This window comes from Drosophila sulfurigaster, chromosome 3, assembly GCF_023558435.1.
Source record: "Drosophila sulfurigaster albostrigata strain 15112-1811.04 chromosome 3, ASM2355843v2, whole genome shotgun sequence".
Classification (NCBI taxonomy): Eukaryota; Metazoa; Arthropoda; class Insecta; order Diptera; family Drosophilidae; genus Drosophila; species Drosophila sulfurigaster.
In genome coordinates this window covers 42153070-42178488 of record NC_084883.1, presented here as the reverse complement: position 1 = coordinate 42178488, position 25419 = coordinate 42153070, and the positions used below count along the sequence as shown (strand labels likewise).

General features: G+C 39.9%; 2 protein-coding genes and 2 long non-coding RNA genes across 9 annotated transcripts; 2 read left to right on the top strand and 2 right to left on the bottom strand.

Moving 5' to 3' along the window:
* Positions 1 to 1325: 1325 nt before the first annotated feature.
* Positions 1326 to 2484, top strand: LOC133841761 (uncharacterized). The gene is made up of 2 exons (XR_009894333.1): positions 1326 to 1690; positions 1755 to 2484. It is a non-coding gene; the product is annotated as an uncharacterized LOC133841761 (long non-coding RNA).
* A 1129-nt stretch (positions 2485 to 3613) lies between these two features.
* LOC133842275 (N-alpha-acetyltransferase 30A) lies at positions 3614 to 4350 on the bottom strand. Its single transcript, XM_062275315.1, has one exon. The coding sequence runs from the start codon at positions 4229 to 4231 to the stop codon at positions 3710 to 3712; it is 522 nt and encodes a 173-aa protein (XP_062131299.1). The 5' UTR covers positions 4232 to 4350; the 3' UTR covers positions 3614 to 3709.
* Positions 4351 to 9175: 4825 nt separating this feature from the next.
* On the bottom strand, positions 9176 to 24243 carry LOC133842273 (protein rhomboid). Of its 2 annotated transcripts, XM_062275313.1 has the most exons (8): positions 24145 to 24243; positions 22873 to 23147; positions 22728 to 22817; positions 22630 to 22653; positions 22392 to 22568; positions 11044 to 11274; positions 10428 to 10839; positions 9176 to 10361 (listed from the first exon to the last, which is right to left on the bottom strand). In XM_062275313.1, exons 2-8 carry the CDS (start codon positions 23041 to 23043, stop codon positions 10036 to 10038), a joined length of 1431 nt encoding a protein of 476 aa, XP_062131297.1. In that variant the 5' UTR covers positions 23044 to 23147; positions 24145 to 24243; the 3' UTR covers positions 9176 to 10035. The 2 variants fall into 2 exon arrangements, with proteins under 2 accessions (XP_062131297.1, XP_062131298.1); XM_062275314.1 differs by lacking the exons at positions 22392 to 22568; positions 22630 to 22653; positions 22728 to 22817; positions 22873 to 23147; positions 24145 to 24243 and adding an exon at positions 12780 to 12919 and having other exon boundaries at positions 9183 to 10361.
* Positions 13195 to 17284, top strand: LOC133842276 (uncharacterized). Of its 5 annotated transcripts, none has more exons than XR_009894376.1 (5): positions 13195 to 13478; positions 14914 to 15080; positions 15145 to 15529; positions 15609 to 16561; positions 16649 to 17284. It is a non-coding gene; the product is annotated as an uncharacterized LOC133842276 (long non-coding RNA). The 5 variants fall into 5 exon arrangements; XR_009894379.1 differs by having other exon boundaries at positions 15145 to 16561; positions 16649 to 17108; positions 17169 to 17284; XR_009894380.1 differs by lacking the exon at positions 15145 to 15529 and having other exon boundaries at positions 15701 to 16561.
* Positions 24244 to 25419: the final 1176 nt, after the last annotated feature.

The window sequence follows — 25419 nt, the reverse complement described above, 5'->3', positions numbered from 1 at the left end:
GCTTTTGTATGCCTAACAAAGCTCAAATTTCCTTGAATATAAAAGGTCAACTTAATCAATTTAACTGTTGACGCTTCAAAGCATATTATGCTGTCAAAATAACGACATTTCCAATAAATAATTGACAAAGCAAATGATAAAACAAAACAGTAAGATAGAAATACGCAAATGAATATATTGATGTTAATTAAACACAATCAGAAAATAAGCCAGAGCACAAAATCAAAATCAAAGAAGCGAAAAATGATTTTCGTGACATTTTCCTTCTCAGGTTCAGTTCAGGAACATTCGCTTCACTCGGTTGGCAGCCATAATCAGAGACGCTTGAGTGCATCTGCTAATTATTTGTGAATCTGAGATGCAAATTCAAGTAAATTACATAATCAACAAGCCGATAGGGAAGCTGGAGAGAGTGGAGAGAGCGACAGAGAGTCAGAAGTCAAGTGCAGAAGGTTTTTGGGGGAGAATTTGTGGCATTGTTGTCATTGTCGAAGAAGACAAGATTTTAGGGGGCGAGTTGTCTGCTTGCAACCTGAGATTTATGTGCAACAGCCGCAGGCAGCAGGCGGCAGTCGGTAGGCATCAGGATTGAGCTTGCATCAAATTGAAATTCAGGCAAATGTCAACGACAGACGACGACGACGACGACATCGAGAGACTCTGCCAACTCTTGGACTTTGTGTGAGCCGAAAAATCCACATAAATAACGCGTCCATCGACCATCGACCATCGTCAGGCGTCGGTCATCAAGTAGCTGCCGCGCTGCTTTGCCTTGCTGCTTGCCCCCAGACTGTGGCATCATCAGCAGTAGTGGCAGTGGCAGTTACAGAGACAGTCGCCAGTGTCAGTGGCGTTGCCAGTTGTGTGTGTCCCTGGCAGAAGCCGTTCGGCTTGTTATACCCGGTACTCAAAGTGTGGAAGGGTATTATTATAAACTGTTGGCAAAAGAAATTTCAATTAAAAAAAATGAGGAAATCATCAGAATTCCCAAAGCAATATGTATTTTCTTATCACAAGTCAAAGACAAAGGCAATATAATCATGTTCGCTTATCCGTCTGTCTGTCTGTCCGTCTATAAGAAACTATAGAAGCTAGTCACTTGAAATTTAATAACAATATCTATGACAATCATATGCATATAAACCTAGATTTAGTAATTGACAACGCCCCTCTCATCTCAAGAAAACATTAAATTCAAATTGAAAATTATAATATTTAAAGTAAAAGTAAACAACAAATTGTAGATCCTTTCCAAAACCAATGAATTTTCATTATGCAGTGAAAACTTCCTTAAGCAAAACACTCATCATCTAATACTTTTTCCGTTCTAAAATTGCGAAATAGCTCTTAAAACTATACCAAATATCACAGAAAGATGAAGATGTCTGCTGACGGAGATTTCACATTAATTTAAATGTTAGAGATGCACGCGTTTACCAATTAAGGAATTCAGACTTTAAAAGAATTTAAACTAACCAATTCAATACCTAATCTAAAAATAAAAATATCGACTTTAATCTAAATGTTAAGAGATGCACATGTTTAATAAGCATCACAATAAGGAAATTTTGAATGGCAAACATCGATTAAAGTTGAAATAAGAAAATTTATAGATCAACAATCAACATCCAATAAAATAGAAATAACTAAATTTATAGATCAACAAACGAGTGACAAATATGGATAACGGGTATGACGCAGTCGTGTACACTCGGCAGCTTGCAGCTTTCTTACTTGTTTTCTGCGAATGGCAGGTGCAACTCAATCAACGCCGCCGCGAGCCAGCATCTGGTCATTGAGTCAGCGGGCAGCCAGCCAGGCCCAACGAACTAAAACGTAAAACTCGAAAAGTACAACAACAAAAAGAACAACAACGAAAAATACAGAAACGAAATGAAACTCTTTGCAACGCCACCTGCCACCTGCCCAAAAGTTGCCAGAGCTTTGACTTTATTTTGGTCCAAAGGTGATGCCACAGCAGTCTCTCAGACTCTGAGTCTCTCAGAGTCTCCTGCCTGTGCCATATTCAAGTGGCGCACAACTGAGGAAGCTGCATGGAAGCTGCCTGGAAGCTGGAGCGTACTTTCAAGTGGGTATCAAAGATCAACGATCGTAAGAGGGCAAACCGAAGAGTCCACCAAGTCAAGTGTTGCCGTTCTTTTCTTTTCTTTTTTTTTCGCCATGGCAATATTATTACAAACGGGTCTAATGGTAACAAACAGTCCACGATCATTAAAGTTGCATCTTCACGCAATTCTGAGGGCAAGCGAGGCCAAAGGAAATCCTATTCAGAAGATCGCACAGAACTTCTGCAAAGCTACTCAGTGATCTAACACGATCTGCAACCTGCAAACTATCGATTGATATGATTTGATTTGATCGTAGTTTCTTTAAGCCAATTTCTAACACTTTAACCAAAGGAAACGAACTTCCTAAAGTGGAGCAAGCAATATGTTACAACAATAAATGAAATCTGTCGCTTTTGTTTTAGTGTTATTGTAGCTGCTTAGGAAATCTTAGCGTTAACTTCAACTCAAGTTGGTTCACTACTTGGAAGCATAATCTCAAGACGTTGATGTTCCTTTGAGCCAATTTTAACTAGCTTTAATTTTACTTATGGGTAGAAATAGGAGTTTAGAGATCTACTCTCAAAATTGTAAAATTTCAAGTAATTTTAAATCTAGTTTTTTTTTAATATAAAAGAAAATATATTGAAACTGTGATTACGAAAGAAAAAAAAGAAAAAGTGATTTTGACAATTAATAATGATAGTTATCAATCACAAGTTCAAGATCTGATTACGAAATGTTCACATTTAAAATCTGTTTAATAAATTTATTTGTAAATACACTTTCTATACTGAAAATGTGAACGCAATAAATTAAACATCAGATTCAGATTAGTAGAAAAAACTTAACATATTCCTAAATCATAAAATATGAGTTATACTATATATAAAATACTAAGATACTAAGTTTAGTATATCTTAAAAGTAGTACAGTATAGTAGTATTTTCGAACGTTTTTTCCTTTCAAATTAAACATCCTTTCAACATTAAAATAATAAGTCATAAACAACTTCTTTCAGCAGCTCTTTATAATTTCCTTACGTCTACACAACAACTCCCCTTTAAAAATGTGCACATCATATGCTGTCATAAGCAACTCCCAACTGACAATCAAAGTCACTTAAGATCCTTCGAGAGAGTCCATTGTGCCGCCCTTTACGCCTGCTTCAATTTATTGTTTCTCTCAGTCAAATCAAAAGTAAACTCTTCAAAAATCTTAAGTATTACCCGTTTGACTGGAATTACCAGTCAGACAAAGGACCACCTCTTAGCATGGCTATCAAAGCGTATCCTTATCAGACGAGGTCCTGTCGTTTGCCTAACAACTCCATAACCCAAAAGTCATTTGATGTGACCCTGAATGGCCAGGCAATTATCCCTTGAAAAAGGAGTAGCGACGGGTAATGAAAGGTAATATTGCTGCACGATGATGTTCCATCACATCTCGCTGCTTGCCCAGCATTTGCACTCAATTAGGTGGCTATCAAAGTGTTGAGCCTCTGTTTACCTGAGTTGAGTTGAGAGCTGCTGCTGAAGTAGAAACAAGTAGCCGCTCCATGGGGCGCTAATTGACACAGAATACAGAGAAAGACGCATTTTTTTCGAAGAGACTTCATTGCAACATTGAAAACAGAAACAGTTTTAGGATAACGACGCATCGCTTGAGCGCCGAGATACCGTCAGATTCAGACGCAGTGCATCCACACCATTTATATAATACCGCAGTAGTCGCTGCTCCCGAATAAATCCTAGACTATCATACAGTCGCAAGGCTGCCTTATTGCTTTGTTCTGTCTCCAGCGCAATTTCATCAGCTTGCTCCGCTTTCATCATCTCGATGGCCTTCTCCACTAGTGTGCTGCCAATGCCCTGTCTCCGGTACTCAGGATCCACGGCCAGCATTGCGATGTATCCTTGCCACAATTCCGGATTACTCAAGTGGTCTATTTTGCAAACAATCACGCCCACATAACGTTCCTCGTGTTGTGCCAAAATACAGAGTTGCGGCCAATTGTAGACAAAGTAGCGATAGGTGTAGATGGAGTACGGCTCGGAGAGCTCCTTCTCGATGAGGCCCTGGATGGCCTTCAGTTGGCTTTCATCGTTGAAGACGGTGTAGCTAATCTCTGGTGTGCCAGGCGGGATTTGCTTTGATTCGTTCATTGTTGACTCAACACATTTTCAAATAACAATAACAAGAAAACGACAGGTAACTGACAAATACCCAGTATTTGACAATTGGAACAGGGAGTTTCAATACTCAATCAATGCATTTTAAGTCACTAGGAGACTATAGTTATAGTTTAAAGGAAGGTGACTTTGATTCGAAGATATAACTGCGATAGGAAAAAAAAGAAAAAAAAAAGTTATTTTATAAGTAGCAAACGAGTAATGACAACTGATTTTATAAATCTTGTTCTCAGTTCAAAATCAAGCAATCGTTGCCTTTAAGTTTGAATAAAATCAGACAAAGCAGAGAAGGGTTTAATTTGTGCTTGAGGAGATAGAACTCAATTCTTTACTCAACATTTACTAAATATTTATTTAATATTTTATTTCAGAAAGACGTGACGTAATTGTAAATAAATCTTTTTCATAGTGTTAGACAAACAAGTACTGAATTATAAAATCTTAGCTCTCATTGTTTCCATAGTTATTGCTTCAAACGTACACTTGAATACAAGTAATAAGTAGTCTTGAGACTGAAGAATTTATAGCAGCTTTTTATTTAAGATTAACAAAAATATAAAAAAATAACAAGCAACGAGCATCAGCTTAGATTAAGCTTTATAATAACACGTTTCACTACATGTGTGTCCATTTTAGGAAACTTAGAGCAACGTGACATAATTCTAAAATAAGCCTCTTCATGTGGTAAAGCGAACAAATATTGACAGTTAAAACTTAGTTGCAAAACTCTAGCTCTTATCGTCTTCGAGTTAAAGCTCTAAGTGTAAGCGGACAGACGGACAGACGGATTCAGCCATTGAGCAGATTTAATCTGGCTTTAAAATCTTTACCAAATATTTGTCAATCTTAAGAGATTTAAAGAGTAGTCATGACAACATTATGAAATAGGATTGTGTAATACAAACGAGTATTGACAGCTAATTTTACGGGCACATGCATTCGAAAAGGCATCAATACTTAATACTTCAACTTTTTTTCTTCCTTTCCCATTATAATTATTGGAGCTGCTTTAACACTCTCTTAAGTATAGGGTATGCTGACAAACCAAGCTGAGCAAACGAAGACGACCTTGTGTAGCCAAAGTTTTTCCTCCACTTTTCCCTCCTCACCAGGATTAGGCTAGAAGCTAACCCGTGAGCTGTGGCAATTAAGCGGCACACCCAGCACCGTTAGGGACACTATCTGGCTGCGGCGTTGACAACTCCACATAAAAACACACACACACACATACACCACAACACACACACGAGGGATTTTAGCATGTGAAAATTATGAAAATGTCTGCTGCGACTTTGACAGGTGATGCCCCTACTCCTAACTCCCCCTCACCCCACTCTTAGCTCCTCCAGCCCAGCTCAACCCACTTCCGCAAAGCAAATCCTTTGTTGTCTGGGGAAGTCAGGCAGGTAAATTGCCTTGAAGCACGCACAGGCAGCAGGGAGTTGCGCATGTGGCACGGGGCACGGGGCATGGGCCATGAGGCAAGGTATCAGGCAACGTGCATAAATGAAAACTAATTCCGTCCATTACGTGGCGTTGATTGTCCTGTGTCCAATCTAAGTTTTGTGATGAAGCCACAATGACCTCATATGACCAGTTGTCGATTGCAATTAACCTAAAAGGCCATGGCCTCTCGTCCAAGTATATCCTTAGGCTCTGCCGAAATTCCATTTTATTTGGGGAAGATTAAGCTTAACATCGCCCGCAGCTAGCTTTGATTTTGGGGTTGTGGCACCTGCGGCTAGCTCAGCATTTATGTGTGGCACGCTTGAGCCGCGCTAATTTGTTTGCCAGGCAGGCAGGCAACTCGTGCTACACATATCCTGCTGCTCCTGTTGAAATCCTTTTGCTCCACTTTTTTGCTTCTCTTTTTAATAATGACTTCTGTTGGTACCGCTTTTCTTTTCGGTGCTTGTAGCGAGGTCAAGCGAAGCGAAGCGCCTCTCTAAGCTCACACATAGAAATTAATTACGGCATAAGGACGCACTCAGGACACTCGCAGCAGTCGAGCTCAAGTGTTTAATGAAGCGGTTAGCGCAAAAAGAAATGCGAATACAAGTGGCACGCTGTGTGTGCCACACACACACACACACAAAGAGATTTCCATATTTGCCCAGTGCGCGTCGAGTGAGATAAATGTGAATGTGCAGAGAGATCCTGGTCCTGCTGCTGCACCTGGCCAGGACTTGACTTCATAGTGCTCTGCAGTTTATTAAAAAGTTAACTGCAAATGGCCTCCATATGCAGTCTATATATATATATGAACGTGGAGTCTTAACTTGCGTCTGTTTCTGTTTCGTTTGCTGACTCTACACATTCCTTTTGGCCACAATATTTCAGTGGGCCTTATGACAGGTACAAGAGAGCGAGAGACCTTTGATAAGCATGCATTCGACATGGACAGGCCGCAGTCGCTGTCGCTGTTGCTGTCGCAGTCGCAGTTGCAGATAAAAGCGTCTGCTCTGGACAACTTCGCTGAGATACTTTTCCACATCGTCTCCGCTGTCATCGCAGCAGAAACAAAAGCCAAAGGCAGTGCCACAAAACGCAGGTTGATTTCGCAGCGTCGCGTGGGACGCGAACGTTCGCAGTTTACATGGTTCTGCTTGCTCCTCCTCAACCTCATCCTCATCTTCATTCTCCTCATCTCCTCCTGCTGCTGCTGCATTGTTCGCCTCTTCAGTGGAATTCCTGGACATCTGGACAGCAGCAGTTGTTGCTCTTGCTCTGACTGTTGCAGTTGAAGCGTGTGTGCATGAATATGTCAATGTAATGATCTGCTCGTTGTACTTCGTATCTGCTGAATTACATAAATATTAACTTGTACTTTTTATAAACATGTTTGCGGCTCAGTCGAAGGACAGTGTCTGCACATCTGTGTGTGTGTGTGTGTGTGCTCCTTCTTATTGATATGATTTATTTACTGGCTCCCCATAAGCTCTGTCAATGCTTGAGCCGCTCAAGCCGCATTGCACTCAATTAAAATGCTATATACACTTCACTTTAACGCAACGTTGCACCAAAAATGTTGATATCAAGTTGGTACAAATGGGTTAAGTATTTGAAATACTATCTCTAGCAGTTGCAATCAAGTAAATATAATATAATATACATAGACTTACCAATCATATTGATTTGCAGTTCAACAATTAAATTTCCACAAAAAGATCTAAAATTTTGCCTTTGCCTTAAAAACTTTTTATCATCACTACCAATATCGACATATTTTATCCATAATGCCTTGAGTTATAATGAGTTGGATCGATAGCTAGAAATATTTCGATAATTTAAGAGCTAATTAGTACAGAATAAAGAATAACATGCTTAAATATTTTTATCTAAGACGGTTAATATCGACGTATAGAAGAACCTAAACATTTTTCATGAATAGTAAATTTGCTTAGCAGATTTATCTTTTATAGAAGAAGTGTCGTATATTAATATAGTGCATTTTATATAACTCTTAATATCAATGACATAATCTAAAAGATTTTTATTTATAATGCGCCATATTAAAAGCTACATATATGTTAAAATACAAAATTTTTTGGAATATTATGACATCTATTGCTAGATGTTGATTTTCTTATAGGACAAACTTCCTTAAGGTTTTTAAGATATTGCTAAAGGTTGATTTTCTTTCTTACAGGACAAGCTTTATTATGAGGACAGGATCTTCTATCTGAAGGTTAATATCGAGGTAATAGCAATAAACATGCTTCATAATATTAGAGACCACTATAATCTTTCATTCTCAACGCTTTCTTTTTATATAAGAAGCATCATATATCGTTTAAATCGCATTTTCATTATTTTACAGGGTATCAATAACACATCAATAGCTACGTTAACCGTATTCAGGGTTAAGCATAAACAGCACTAACAAATTAGAGCGTTCCAGCATTAATCAGCGTCAATTGAATCCTTTGTCCAAGCAAAAGTTCTTTGTCACCCCAAAAAAACTGTTTATTTGCTTATATTATTTTTGGCCAAAAAGTTGTTGTTACTTGTGGCCCATGCTCCAAATGGATTTGTCGCCTCTTTGCTGTTTTCTGTTTCTACTTTTTTGTTGCGTGACAACGCCTGACGAATGACTAACGGTGAAATATGCGCAAACAAACATAAATTTCATGTCCGTTGGGATTTTGTTAACTGCAGAAGCAGCACGTCAATGCTGGGAACACTGCTGGTCGTGTCCTGGACAGGACTGGTTTGAGGTTAGGGTTGGGCTAGCGGGCGCGGGGAGAGGGGTGGCATCTTCTGTGAGTGAGACGTTGACGTGCGGCCGTCAGGTACATGAATACAGTACCCGGTAAAAAGCCAAGGTGCAACGCTTTGTTGACAGCGAATGCGAGGAAGTAGAACTGACAGCCCAACCAATGGAGGTGGCATGGGGCATGTGGCTGGTGGCAGGCAGAGAGCTATGTCCCAGGTGCGTGCACGTAACTGACATGAAAATTCTACAGTTTTTCGCTTTTCACTGTCAAAGCTACGTACATACGTTTGCCGCCAAGTGCAAAATACATAAAAACAAAAAAAATGCTGGCGCGATAAAGATGGCAACACGCCAAGCAGAGATCTCTAATCACCGCTTGAAAATTTGGCTAGCGTGTATTAAATTACATTTTCATACACATACGTTATCGAAATCAAATACTTTCATAATTTTTAACAACTTACCAAGTGTTTAAGCCTTGGTTTAATTTTACCGACAGCACCACAAATAATCACTTCACTTTTGATAAATTACATATGGCGCCATAGGCCAGTGTGTCCACACCATAATTTGCATGATGAAATATTGTCCGCCAAAAATTAAGCTCAGCTGGCAACACTGACCTTTGGCAGAAGATTGACACAAAACGGAATATGCAAAATGTAAGCAATTAAAACTCTTTTTTCGTTTTGGTTTAATTAAATCATTTATTTGTCTGTGATTATTCAATTATGTATGTACAAAATGCACAAAGTACAAATATATATATTTGGTATAGTTAATTGGTGCTGTTTGTATTCACTAAAGCTGGCAGTGATGATTTTTTCTTGTTGATAAGGGCAGTTGAGAATGCTATTTTTCTTTTTCTAAAATTTGAAACCGATCTCAATATTTAATCTTTAAACTTATTTACTTTATCAAGTCTGAGGTAGTTTTAAGATTATCTTTATTCATTGTATATGTAAGGCCTGCTGTGGGACAGTTCTGAAAATTTAGAATAAACTTTTCGGTTTCAAATAATTTCGATTTTTTTCGTTTTATTTTACAGCATCTCTTAATTTAATGTTGTTACTTGCGCTTAATCCTAACAAAGTCTTGAATTTGTTCATCTGCAGTGTTGAGCATCAAGTGTATATATGTATATATTTATGGTATATATAGCCTAATCAGTTCAGATTACATAACTTTTATCAATTTCAATTTCATCATCATATCTTTTGTACTTTAAAACGAAGCGTACAAATACGAAAAGTTGTTAACAAATAGCGTTGATTCATTCCACTTAGAAGATGATTGTCTATATATTGTGTACAATACAAATACATATAGTAATATATTGCACGATATAAATCAACTTGAACAAAAACGTTAAACTATTCCAAACTTATTCACTGTCCAAACTAAATAACAAAATAACTTTAACGAAATAATAATATCATAAACGAAAACGAAAAACGCGAACAAAAAAAAAAACAATATATGCATAATCCATAATCATCTCGTTCTTTGTGGTGGGGAATCAACAGAAAGACAAATACGCCATCCTTCTATCGACCTCCTGCTATACTTTGAAGTCATTGTAGAAGGTCTCCGTGACGCGAATCTTCTCCACACGCATGTTGAAGAGCGTCACACCATGCAGTATATTGAAGGCGACGGCAAAAACGACGAGGGCCATGTACGTGCCAAGGGCAATCCACCAGAGCAACTGTTCGTGCAATTTCTGCTCAAAGTTCTTGAGAACCAGCAGCCCAATGGTGAGTCCCGCCACAGCGCCAGCCAAATGTGCCACATATGACACAGACGCCGCATTGGCGCCCACCTGGTTGGGCAACGCATCCTCGCCGGCATAACGTGCATAGATGGCGAAACCAAAGTCAAACGAAGCTACGCACAATAACAAAATGGGAAAAGTTACAAAACAAAACAGATACGAAACTCACAACAACTTACCGAAGATGAGGATGAATGCCAGGCGTATGACGCCGTAACGCATCTGATGGTAATTGAGCAACACGTTGGCCAGATGCGCCGCCAGCAAGGCATAAACGCCACCGCTGGCGCCCACGAGATACACCTCGGGATCGAAGATGCTGGTGCCCAGGGAGCCGGCGAGTACGCCCGAGAAATAAATGCAGGCGATGCGCGTCGATCCGTGCACCATCTCCAGGGGCAGGCCAAAGAGCAGCTGGACGGCCACATTGAATCCCAAATGAAACCAACCAGCATGCAGCACCATATAGAGCACAAATCGCCAGATCTCATGACGCTTATCGGGACGATAAATAAACATGGAGTCCGTGGGCACGGGACCCGCTGCTGCCGTTTCTCCCACCGCCATCGTGTGATACACAAAGAAGGCCAGCTATTGAAAGGAATAATTTTGTAAATTGGCAACAACTAATTATAATGATAATACTATAATATTGATAATACTACTATATTAAAAATCAAATAATGTGTTCTTGGAATTATGCACATTAATATTGGAATGTCGTAAGATTAATGGTCAAATAATCTGATGCATTCAATATATAACTATACTATATTACGCAATACTATACTCTACCTCTATCATTGTGATCAGTATAATGAAAAAGGGCGGTGGACAGCAGGTGTAACGATCCGCATAGTATTTGCGATCACGCTCCTCGGGCAGCACTTCGACGGCAACGGCATGCACCATCTTCCTGAAGAGCGGCGGCTCACTGAGCACCAATTGAAAGTCGTTCTCGGAGCACACTTCTCGATCTCGCTGGTGTACGGCGCATTTGAAGCTACGCGTTCGCTTGCCGCTCATCTGTAAACGGCAGAACAGACAGAGACATGGATGTGACATGGATCATTTAATGCTTACATCTGGGAAAATATTACATATATAATATAAAGTCTCGTCTTGAGCTAATTTAAATAGCAAGCCAGAGTATAGAGGCAGTCCCCTACAACCATAAAAGTAATAACAACAACAACAATAACAACATGAATTTCAAAATACGCGCTTACAAATAATGTGTAATCGATATCTACGGCCGGTAAATGTCAAACTTTAGACATATCGAAAAGGAAGAACATCCGATAAATCCGAGTTCAAGCTCATCGCATCAGACTGAAAAAGCCATGGGAAACTACATATCTGGGAAGTCTGCACGTTCCAATTGGACATACAGTGCTTTAATGTATCTCATCTCATAAGTAAAATCTGCAAACATAAATCTTTAACCCCAAAACTAAACGAGCCATAAAATTATGAAAACAAAGCCTGGTAGTATAATGACTAGCTGACTATTTAGGATTGTGGTGTGGACTGGTCTTCTGCTTCTGGACAGAGGGGCAGGGAAGGGTTGTGAAAACTAAATAATTTTTATTATGTAATTAAGATGTTCACAAAAGATGCGAACGGGGCGGGCAATTAAGGCGCTCATAAAAACTAACAGCAACTAAAAGCGGAGGCCAACAACAACACGAAAATCTGCAAAAGCCGGAAAATGTGTATTGTGTTTAATTAAAACTGAGACGGATACTGCGACGGCGAGCTGAGAGCAAGAAAATCCAAATGAAGCCTACGCGCAATTAAAATTCACGATTACGAAACGAAAAAATACATTGCTGTCAATTGCAGTGCAAAATATACCCTGCAGACAAGTGTACATAATAAAATACTAAAAGGACTATGTTAATAAAACTGCTTTAAATGTCAATGTTAATATTAAAGCAAAGGGTATTTTAAATAACAAAAAGTATTCAATTTGTGCAACCGAGCATACCCCTTGTGCCCATTCATTCGCACAAAGGGTATACACAAAAAAATACGAAAAAAATCTGCAAATTAAGCTTGCAAACGCAGAAGATGCGGAAAAAGGGAAGGCGAAACAAAATAGTTACTTCCGCTAGTAGCCAGCAACATTGTACATTTTGTGGCCTCTTCTCTAGACGAGGCCGTGGGAGTTAACAAGTGTCGCGTCTAGTTAGCCAGACAGTGACAGACAGTCTAATATTAGTAATTATCAAATTTGTTTTAATTGATAAATCGCCTGCAGGGCCATTAACTAGCAAATTGCAATCCTCTTTGTCACACACAACCGCAACTAAGTGGCAACGCCACCTACACATACACACAGCTACAGCTTATGCGTAATCGTACACACAATTATAACGGCATAAATTTACTAGATAAAGCACTCATTGAATATTCAATTGACAAATGGTAGTGAGTGGCAAAAAAAAAGAACAAGCCGATAAAAGGTAATTGTATATAAAATGTGTATTTGTGTTTGTTGTTGTTTCTTAACACCCTCTGCTACTTACGCAACGTATTTTTTCAATTTAGCGCGCGTTTTTTTTTATTAATTTGTAACGTTGACACAAATTGCTGCGACTGCGGCAATAATTATTATAATCTTATCGTGGATGTGCACTGCTTACAAACATAATGCTCAATATGCCATTAAACACAATAATTAGCATACAATAAATATGCATATATACATAAAACACTTAATTTATTAACGTTAAGACACCGCGGTTTTTTTTTAGTTGCTCGCTACGTCGTTGGCGTCGCCGTCATTTCCTCGCCGATCGTTGCGTTTGCTTTGGGCCTATATTTTGCACAAGGAGCTGCCAACTTGCCGCAAATTTGACTGTCAGGGCTGCAGCACATTTCTTTTGTGCTTTGCTCACACTTCCTTAATTCAAATGGGCTTCAGTTTACTTCCGATTTGTGCATTTCCACGTATCAAACAATTGGAACACCCAAATTGCATTGTGAGGCGATGATAAATCTGGGATTGCAGCCAACACACACACAACACAAGGAGATCAAACATAAACAGCGCCGCTAACAAATAATTGTTTATCATTTGTTTTGTGACGTGCACGACGGGTGTGCGAATTATGCACTGGACAGTGGAAATTGTCTCCCCTTCCCGTCCTTTGCGGCGTAGCCTGATAATGACATTACCCAGCAGCAACGCCGCATGACGTCACGCAGGAGGGCAGCAGCAGCAGGTAAATGAAATTCTCAAATGCCTCGATCCGTTTCATTTCGTTTCGTTTTTCATTTAACTGAGTTAAATACATTCTATTTGTGCTTCATTCAGCAAGGACGATGTGCATTTGAATGTGTGTGTCTGTGTGTGTGTGTGTGACAACGTTTTTAGGTCGCAAACATAAAGCGACAAATTGACGCAAAACATTTAACACACTCCTATCCCCTCCCCTACATCCCATTCCATTCCATCGGTCAACATGGGCAAGAGAAGGGCGCTCTCTGGCAGTGGCAACGGCGGCGTCTCTTTGCTGTGGAACACCTACGAAAAAATTCCTTTGAATTACGTGGCCATGTCCTGTGTGTGTTTGCCAGTAAGTGTGTGTGTGTGTGTGCGAGTGTTTTTGTTAGCCATAGGCTATGCGCAAAAAAGGACATCTTCGTTGGCGACACTCGGGCAACAACGTTGTTGCTGTTCTTGTTGTTGTTGTTGTTGTTGTGCACTCCATTATGCATTTTATGTTATGTGTGCGCCCTCATTCAATGCGAGTGTGTGTGTGTGTGTTGACATTTTTATTCCAAGCAGTTGAACAAAATATTTATAAACTTGCCCGCCTTGACTCCAGCAGTAATACTGGCCAATAATCCATATCTCTCTCGCTCACACTCTCGCCTTTCCTCTCTCGCTCTTTCTAGTGTGTATATAAATCGTGTGCAATCTGTGGCACATAAACATTTAGCTGTGGCTAAGTCGAACTTCTTATACCCGGTATTAGCTATGCTAAATGGTATGCTAAATGTGTGACTGTAGTGAAACCTTTTAAACATTGTTACATATCATGCATATGTTATATCTGACTATCGAAAAGCTTTACAGCTAAAGCTGTCATAAATGTAAATTCTTATAGATTTCTTTTTCATTATTAAAACACAGCAAATTGGTTAAAGACTTAAATAATTAATTAGTTAATCCCTTGAAATAAAAATAGTACTGCTTTGAAATATTTATCCAATAATATGTTTATTATACTATGTAAAATTAGGTAAAAAGAAACTAAAATTAAAATCAATATTGCTTTCCAATTACTTCAATTGAACACATGCTTACAAAATTACAAAGCATAAAAAAATAATTAATATAATAAATCATGTTTTTATTTGTAACCAAATATATATATTATATATATTTTTTAGAAATTAGAATCTTTTAAAAACAAAGTGATTATAATCATTTCGACCCTTCTGACTATCCCTAAAATTATCTAGTAATTTCAAGTAAAATTTAATAAGAATAATAATAATAATTTCAATTTAATATTCTTATTTTCCACAGTTTAATATCCAGCTAAAGATATCGGAATTATATTGAAATTATAGATGTCAAAAAAACTGAAATTCAAAAATTTAATAACAATAATAATAATAATTTTAAATTAATTTTCTTATTTTCCACAGTTTAATATACAGCTAAAGATATAGGAATTATATTGAAATTATAGATGACAAAAATCTGAAATACAAAAATAGACAGCTTGATGAACCTGAGTGTCCCACTAGAGTATTCTAGTATTTCAAAATGAAATTGAATTCTTGTACTATTCAGATTTGAATATGGATATCGGGTAAGTCGCAGTCAAATACACAAACATGTCACCTTCTCAATTGTTTGTTTATTGTCTTTGGCAGCGGAAACCCGGCCAAGCTTGAGCACCTTGTGGCGGAGCAGCAGCTAGCGGAACAGCAGCAGAAGCAACCGCAACAGCAGCGCACCAGCAGCAGAGCAGCACTCACCTCGAACCCGGTCATCAAATTGAATAACAATATTTTTGCAAGAAGCAATTCAATTTGCATTGTTTGCGCAGTCAAGTGACGGGCCGCAGGTGAAAATGGTAGCCACATCTCTCTCTCTCTCTCGCTCTGCCATTTTGTGTATTGCTTTCGTTGAATCTTTAACCCAACCTCGAAGCCGGAGGCAACACTTGCTGCTGCTGCTGATGTCGTTGTCGATGTTGTTGTTGTCCGCCCGCCCAGAGAGTGCGCAATTTGACGGGCAAATGGTTTTTTTTCCACTGTAATTACCAAGAGAGTTTTCTCGTTGCCTTTGTCGGTCACTTGGCGTCTACTAATTATCACATTTTTACTCATTAAAGTCACATTTGCCTGCCGCACGGCGGCCCAGGATGCGTCGCTTAGGATGCGAGAAGACCTCTACTACTACTACATACCTTTTGGCTAATTATAGGCCAGATCCTTTTGCGTGGGCAATCAACCTTTCAACCGTTTTGCTACTGCTGCTGCTGTTGATGATGATGATGGTGATTGATTAGCAGATGCTCAGGCTGCAGCAAAAGCAATATCAGGGATGAGCTTAACCTAAGCAGAGCTGGCTAACTGCTAGAGGAACTGAACTCTCTTTAAGCATATGCAGCGCGTGCCAGATAAAACAAACAAACAAACAAACACACACACATCGAGGCAGCTGGAGACGAAGTTGCTTGCAGCTAGAAACTGGAGCAGCAGTGAAACAACAAATCGAAAACTGATTTGGAGCGGAAGTTCGTTTGCACCTTTCTGCAGTTTCCTGTGTGCCGACCAGCAAACAACAACAGCAACAACAACTCGAGACTATTCAATGCACTACAAAATACACATACAGAGAAGACTTGCGCTGCTTTGACGTTTTGGCCTTTGACGCCGCGTCTTTTGTCTTGGCCAAGCAATGGCTTTCAATTGTATTGCAAAAGCTATATACTACATAAGAATGCCTGTTATATAGATTAAGATTGCCCCTCAATTGTGCACTGCAAGGATATGTGTGCGCATGCAAAGCACCGTCAAGGAGCAGCTGTCGTCGTCTACTTCGTCTGCTGTGTTTGATTTGCGATTCGTGGCTGGCGGAAATGAAATGACACGCAAGGCACAAAGGCACACACAGAGAGCGACCCACTCCAGACACACACACACACACACACATCATTGTTTGGCACAAGATTGGCACAAAAAAAAAATGTGGAAATCAAACGAAATAAAATAAGACTTCATTCCACTTACGCATTGTGCCCAAGGGGCGTGCCAGCCCCCGAACTCTATTACGACTATGTGTGTAAGTAGTAATCGGATATCATTGTAATCACAAAAAAAAATACGAATTTCTACTACTATTTGAACTTCTTTCTTTTTTTTTTGTTAGAGTTTTCCGGTCGACTGCCGCACACAAGCGGCAATCAGGGCCAGCAGCAGCTGCCGCTTGCCGCAACATGTTGCAACAAGGTGCAAACATGCAGAGCGCGTGTCTGCATCCTAGACGCAAATACGTGAAGCGAACTACGCACTTGATGTCACCTCATTACCAACGAAATTCGGCTGCTCTTGGATTCATTTTGCTTTTTGGGGGCACAAGTTAATGATGCGCACACCGCGCGCGCTTCCGTCGCGTTTGTTTGTGTCACAATTATGCGAGGCACTTGAGCTTGAAGCGCAGTCTGCAGGGCCAGGGCCATGGTCAGAGAGCCACCTTCAAAAAATAAAACTGCTGACCAGCAGCAGTTTCATTGACCTCTGTACTGCCAAAAAAAAAAAAAAACAAGCAACAGAAATTAGGGCTGTGGATGTGGATGCGACGGTGTTTTTAATGCCGTCATAAATGTCAGGTGCGCTGCCCATTTAAATTTATTCAACATAATTAGTTGTGGCCATTATTATTATTACAGCGGAGCGTCAACTAATTGCATTTGGAAATCGTGGCAATGACTAATGAGACCCACGAGGACACTGGCCAAACATTGTTTAAGATAAATGTTTGGCATTTACTATATACGCAGGAGGAGGGAAAAAAGCCACGAAATGCATAATCGATTATTACAGCAAGATAGCGTGTGACTGCCGCAGGACATCGATTTCGGTTTTAGGACTCGTTATCAGCACATTTCGTGACTGCGACAAGCCACGAAAAAGACCAAAAAAAAAGAACCGATATCGAAGAGGATGAACAAACTCCAACACGTGGGAACGCAGACAGTTGCAGTTTTTGGTGCTGTGCCATTTGATGTGCACATCGTTATCCTTGCCCCGGATGCACAACAATCAAAATAAACTGCTGCCAAATTGACCATTGACCAAACATCGTCAGCATCAGTAGCCCAACTCGTTCCACCCTCGCCTCCTGTTCCATCCGCCCACTGTCATCTTTGGCATTGTCACGTCCTTGGCATGGGCCACAAGTCAAAACGAATGTTAGAGCCAACCGAGCAGCACCAACAGAATCACAAAAACATGCATTTTTACTTCATTTTCTCAGCAAGATTTTTCATTTTTCGTTTTGCCAGTTCTGTGTGGATGGAAAGCAGTCAGGCAGCGACAATGGAAAACTGTTATCTGTCGAAGGATATGAAGGACTTTGCACAACGAAAACTATCATCGATTGGCTTTTAAGCAACTTTCAAAACGCTTAAATCCCACAATTTTGAAATGGAACTGTTATGAAAAGGATGTTGTCGAAGACTCGACAAGGAAAACATAAATGATATTCTCTGTGAAGGACATGGTGTGACAAGGCTCAGAGGAAACATATACACTTTAAGCCAGGATTGGATGTAATGCAAAGCAACGTTTGCTTAAAATGCTGCAACTGAATATGGAAGTTACTAGATATCGAATTTTTAAGGTGGAAGTCAATGCTTCTGATAGAATGGAATGGAATGAATTTAAAAAATATTGAAGATCTGACAGAATGGGATAAGAAAATAAGAAAGAAGTCAATGCTTCTGATAGAGTGGAATGAAATATCCAAGATCTAAAAGAATGTAAGAATGTAAAAATATTGAAGATCGGACAGAATGGAATAAGAAAGGATTCAATACATATATATATATATATAGAATATAATATACACCATCAAGTAATTGTAATTTAAAAGTATTAAAGATCTGAGAGAATGGTATAAGAAACAAGCACACAAAACAAATTAAATAGAATATTCACCATAACTGAACTACTAAAGACAAAATCATACATTATACGAAAATTGTATTAGAATAGAAAGACTATTTTAAATCTGAAATGATAACTGTTCAAAATTACGAGCTTTAAAAAATTTTAAAACCTAAACTACAAAGGAATATGATTATTATTATATTATCATTATTCAACAAACAAAGCTGTCAATAATATTCTATTTATAATTCTCTATCGAAGAGGAGATCTGCTTAATTGGTCAACAAATGTGGTATATTCTGTACACTATGGTATATTTTAAATGTAATAGTATATTGATAAGCCAACTACTGCCTTCGGAACATTTCAGTATATTAACAACTAATCAGTTAAATCAATTGCAAAAATCACAATGTCAAAAGCAATTTAGATACAAAACAATCAATTCCACAATATGATAACTTTTACTAGGAAATTCTTATGCGGCACAGCAATTGCTCAGCAGACCCCTCAAGACTTTAATAGAGCTTAAGCGCCAACTAATCGCGTATAAAATTGCGTAACTCATGCGCTTAAAGTACACGATTTAGTGGCTTAAATATGATCTCAACTAAACCACTTTTATGGAGTGGATTCACACCTCAGACGCCAAGCGATCGTTGCTGCAGCAGTCGAAGTCGCAGTCTTTGGCGTATTTAACTGGAAAATGGCTCAAAGGCAACCGTTGGCCGACGGACTTCTCTCAAGTTTACCTCTTACAGGCGATTTGCGATATTATTGTGGAATAATGAAATCGCTAAGAGATTCCAATTGAATCTGCAGCGTCGCATAGACCATTTATGGATTGGCATTGATTTAATACCGCGTCGTCGTCGTCGACGTCGTTGAGGCAACCGTCTGATGTCTTGCGTCCCTCGAGGCCAAGGCGCAAGGCATTTTGCACCTTCCACTGCAACGGTGGCTCACTGTTCGCTGCAGCTGATCTGATTCCACCGCCTATCAGTGCTGCAGAATCAGCAGCGAGCAGACGCCACCAAGCTTAGGAGGAAGATGCTGCTGACAGTAGGAAAAGAAGAGGCAGCAGCAGCACATCTCGCATCTCCATTGGCATCGGCAACGGTCGCGCGCAATGTTTATTCAATAAACCCGATCGCAGACAGTCGCCAGCTGGCCAAGCCGATGCTGGCTAGCTGGTTGACTGGCTGGCATTCCTGTCCAGCTACAGCTATCCGGCGACGGGGGCCAAAGAGACATTCCCCCATTCAAGACAAGCCGCAGGAATTTCTTGGTGCGTGCTCGGCACAGGTTCAGCTGGTTGAAGATGCGACTCTCCTCAGTGACTTTGGCGTCTGCCAGCTGCGCGCTGCGTCCACTGATTATGATAATGGAGGCGACTTCTCGAGGAGACACACACATAGAGAGAGAGAGAGAGAGGAAGACTCTACCGCCAATTGCTTTCGTTTACGAGTACAACTACGAAGTATGATGATCGCAGATCGTCGCTGATCGACGACGCTTGGCAGCTCCGTTGACTTTCTGATTAATGCAAGAATTCTCTCCACGGCGTTCTTCAACTTTTTTTCGTTTTGTTTTGTTTTCTTTTGTTGCTCGGACTGCAATTAAAAGCGATGTACCCTTTTTGGATTGGGGAGGTGTGCAAATCATTATATACCACAACTAACCGAAGAGTCTCTCTCACAGTTGACAACACTTGGAATAACTGCAGAACAGACAGAGCATCAAGTGTTCCTTGCGGATGCAGTTATTCTGACTGGTTCTCCTCCTGCTGTGCGCTGGACCAGATGCTGCTCCGCTGACGAGATCAAGCGACAGCCTCGTGCCTGGCAGTTGTCATAACGTTCAACACGTTTGTTGGCCCGCTGCTCTTCATTGAATGTTTTTCGAGTTGAGTCGAGTCTCGGGAGCGGCGGCGGCGCCGGCTCGGACGAGGAGGCGCTGCATCTGCTTTGGCGCTGCCATAAAAGGATTTGTCACGTGCGAGCTTTTGTTAAAAATGCAACAATCATCGGGCAATCTCCATTGTATCGATGTCGGCACAGGCATCGCCTCCACGCCGTTTGCATTATGCATGTTGAGCTGCCGTCGTCGTCGCCGTTGTTGCTCCGTTGCTCCTCTCCTTGGGTTTTGCGGCATTCCTGCTTTAATTCAAGCAGCACTCCAAACAAGGACACATTAGCCTCAACCGCCCATATGGCCGCTGTAAACTCCGCCTTCGGGAGAGCAGCTCCTGCTGCTGCTGCTCGATCATTGAAATTAATAATTAAGTGGAAAAATGTTGTGTGTACTACGATCGCATCGTTATGATAAGGACTGTGTTCGTTTTTTTTCGCGGCTGTCACACCTTCGACAAGGATCTGCTACAGACTGATGCCAAAGATAGTCCCGAAATAGACGAAGGGCAACATATTGATGGGGTAGAAATTCGACAGGAATAGAACAGGACTCAAACGAGATGCTAGACTTGGATGACGAAAAGAACAAACTCAAATAAAGAAGTTTTAACAACATTAAATGTTGTCATTAAAGTAAAATTGAGGAAATTTTTACAAGGAACGAGAATGTATTTACAGAAGAATACCCATATCGGCATTCTTAAGAGTTTTATATTTTTAATGTGAAAAAGGCTATACTATAAAGGCTCTTATAAAATTAATAATTGGTCTAAATGAAAAATTTATTTTTTTTCGATTGAAACTCTAAATGTTAATGATAAAATTCTACTTAACAATATTCTTAAATATATTCAGATTTTATGCTTATTGTCATCAAATTTTATAGCTCATGCTTTTCAACTTTTCAAGATATCGATGTTCAGACAAGTCACTTGAATTTTCTTAATTGAGCCTTGTCAACTTCTGTCTGTCATTGTTACAAAGTTATTAAACCCTTTCGTCCTTTGTTTCCAGGGTACAAAACAAACGCAAGACAAAAGCCATTGACATTTAATGTTGTGATGTGTCAACAGAAGCTAATGATGAGTGCCGAGGACTTTCGCAACTGTCACACCTATGATCTACTTGATTCGGCAGCCCAAATATAGCTCGAGGATTGAGAAATAATCGAAAGACAAAAGGTTGATGATGGAAATGGGAATAACGAGGCCATCAACAGGAGCTAATGTCATCAGTCGTCGTGCATTGTTGTTGAGGCCTGGCGAGTGTGCGAATGAACTCTGTCATTCACAATTACCGTTAGGCACACACACACACACACACCGAGACACAGGCATACACACACCCACATCAAGGCAGACAATACAATACACAAGAGGGTAAATAGACACACTTTGTGATGGTCTGGCTAATGCATGACTTTGAGCAGAACTCGTTGCCAAACAAAAGGAAAGCGGCTAAGGACTAAGAAGAATCTCATTTATTATGCATGTGTGAGTGCATATATTTGTGTGTGTATCTGTGTGATTACCTAGGTGTGTGTGCGTCGGTATGTGTGAGCCAATCAAGCGTAGATTCAATCAAATAGCAATAAGATTGACAAGAGGGCAGCGTTCAATTGCAATTTTAATGTTTACCTGCAACCTGCAAGAACTTCAAACTCAATGCAGCCCTCGAGTCTCTTCAGCCCTGGCAGAGCCCTCGGTAAACAATCCACCGACCGAGGCAGCGAGGCATGTCCCTTTTGCCATGGCTAGCCAAGGTGCATTTTATTTGGCGAGTGCGAGTGGTGAATGACCAAATGGACGAATAGACTTTTTGCATTTGCCACAACACAAACAAAACAGTGCACAACAAGAATGTTAGCCAGCCTCTGGATCAGAGTCTTTCTCCTCCCTCCCTCCATATATCTCGCTCGCTCGCTCGCTCTACCCTTGTCGTGCTTTGTGTTTGTACACGAGCCTACATCATGGACATGTTGTGCAGTGGACACATCTGCACCTGTGTTTGCACTTAAATCCTTGCCACGAGTCTGTCGATGTGTGTCTCTTGCTGTGGCACATGGGAATTCGATTTAGATGCACTTACCACGTTCACAAAGTCCTGAAATGTCACATAGCCCGGACCATTAGGCAGTTGGGCCTTCTTTGCACGCTCCAGCAACAGCTCCCGCTTGTTCATAGGCACTTGGGATAGGAATTCCGGCGATTTCAATGCAACCAGAAATTCGGTTACGGATATCTCGCCAAAACCCTCCGGATCGAACTGTGCAACAAAATCGCAATTAACTTTTGGGAATACTTTGAATAGTTTTGCTTCAACTTACCATATCGAAAAGTAGTTTCCATTTCTGTGAAATGTAATTAAGCAAATAATTATAGTATATGGAATTGTTTGAACACTAAAGGTATCTTTAATACTCACATCTCGCAGCAGTTCCCGTTTCAATTCCGCCTCATCAAAGTCCGAGTTGAGTGAGGTGTGCTCTGTATCATAGCCGGCATCATTTGTGCACTAAAATCGATTATATTTATAATATTGTTCCCTATTTCCAATTCCCTGTGCTTACATAGCGCATCTGTGTGTGCGATAGCGACCCAATGGAAGCCAATGATCCGGCTATTGTCGATATGTGCTCGATGTCCGCCAACGTCTCCTGCTGGCTACTACCGCCAGCATTCTGTTGACTGGTCGGTAACTCCAGGGCTCGCGAGCTGCCTCGCTCGGAGCCGGGCCACATGTCGCCTCCTTGTCTCCGTGTTGCGTTCCAGGATTGTTAGCTAGGAAACTTGATTGCTTAATCTGGCAGTTGAATTTGGCAGTGATAGGACGGATTTTATGTCACTACACAAAAAGAAGACAAAACAACTTTAGTTTGAGTTTGTTTTATACTATTTCGTTGCTTACATAAAAATATACTATTCTCTTTATCATAAATAAAGGCAAAATCTCCATGCCTTTAATCTATGTATTTTAATATTTCAGATTCTGTAAGAATAATTATTATTGCATGCTTTTTGGTATGCATCATTTAAATATGCTCCTAAAAGTATGCAATAAAAAATTTCACTGGAAATTCCATGGACGCTATTCTTATTTAAGTGCACATTCTTGAATGCTAACAAAAATATTTTATTGAATTTATTTAACTTTAGTATATTTATAATAATGTTTTTTTTTAAGTAAATCGCAAAGTTATTAATTCTATTTTGTAAGTCTTCTCAATAAGCAGCAGCACACTGTGTGAGCTTTCAGTAGCGAGCTTTCTTTCACAACGCACGTTCTTAAAGCTTTCGTTAAAGTGCTCAACTATCAACTCCTCGATAGCGATAGATTTGGTCGAGCGCGCTAAGTTGCATTCCTTCAAGAACATTTTGTTCGTGATGCCTGCGGTTCGAATCTCGCTCGAGATAAGCGTTTTTAAAATTTATTTCGCCCTGTAAAGTGAACTTCGTCGCAATTTGTCGTTTTTGGAATTGCTACAACTCTTTGCTTGGGCCAGAGAAAATAAAGTTTCGGTTAATCATAGACTAAAATTGGTACTCAATACCTTAGCCTATTTCATGCCCGGAATACATGATAGCTTTTTGTTTTTGTTTTCATTTTTTACAGACACTGTAATTGTTATTGCTGTCATGGCAACAGTTCCTTAAGGGGTTTGTTGTCCCTCTCGAAGGGACAAGGTTATTGATCTGAGCCTGCGAGGCAAGCAAAGATGTGCAGCGGAAGTGAATGGACACACACAACGGCAAGCTGGGCTGTTGCTTGGAACCGGCAAACAGAAATGCATTTTCATGTTGATGTTATTTCCTTCTTCTCCCCCTTTTAAAAACACACTCACACTCTTCGTTTGTTGTGCGCAGAATCCGTTTCGAACTTTTGTTTTGCCTTCTTTATTTGTTTTCACTGTCACTTTGCATAAACTTTGTTAATTATTGTCGACAAAACTTTGTTATTAAGTTATTAAACAAAATGTTTAAGAAAACAAAGCAATTTGGCATCAACATCATTGATGACTCGCTTCACTGTCGCTACGCACAAACAACAAACAAACTTTCCGACCGGGCGGCAAAATGGCAACTGACAAGTGAGAAGAGTGTCGCCAGTTGCCAGCCACAGAGATGTGGAGAGCGAAAAAGAGAACAAAACAAATCGAAGGGGTTGTTTAAGAGTTCGTCATTTTGGCACTGCTCATGCGCCACACGTTTGTGCGCTTTTCAACTCGTTGGCATTTCCACATGACACCACCACCGCCGCATTCCCCCTTCCATCCATCCACCCACAAGAACCAACCCCATGACGCAACTGCCACCAGACGACGACTGCCGCAATTTGACACATACATAGCTTTATTGAGATATACAAACGCACGAACACGTAGATTGGAAGTCGGGGAGCGGGTTATCTCTGATGTAGATCCCAAGGACTTGATGATGACTCTGGGGAAATAGACTGTTAAGACACAGATGTGAGCTGTTTCGAGTGCCAGGAAAAACAAAAACACACACAGCTATCTATAGTTAATACGATACAATATAATATGTATAGATATATACAGTTACTTAAGCCTAAGCTAGGTTCTAAAATGTGAAGAACAATCTTGCAAAGACAAGCTTGCACATGCAATAAACAAAATTAGTTGTTTTTTTTTAAAGGAACTAATCGAAACATTTTGCTCTGAACACAAAGCGGACAAAAAACAATGTGGATTCTGCGGCAAGGCTTAAAATACGTTTTACATTCACTAAGAAAAAACAAATCGAGCAAAAAGACATCGTATTTATGTATATGGCTAAATACCCATACATACAGATATATCAAGTACTTTGTTAATAATAGATGAAAGACTTTCTCATTAATTTGCATACAGTTGTTTAATTAAGGATCTATTTAATCTGCAGCTAGACATTGCCTTTTCTTTTTTTTTTTGTTAACAATATTTACAATTCCGACAGGGCCTTAATCTCGTCTTAAAAAAAAATCGCTTGGTTGCTTACAACATGATATACATACATATTTATATATGAACATATATAGATACATATACCGTATATATATATATAAACTAGCATTTATTATATAATATAGATATTTTTTAGCGTTCTTTCTTTACCTA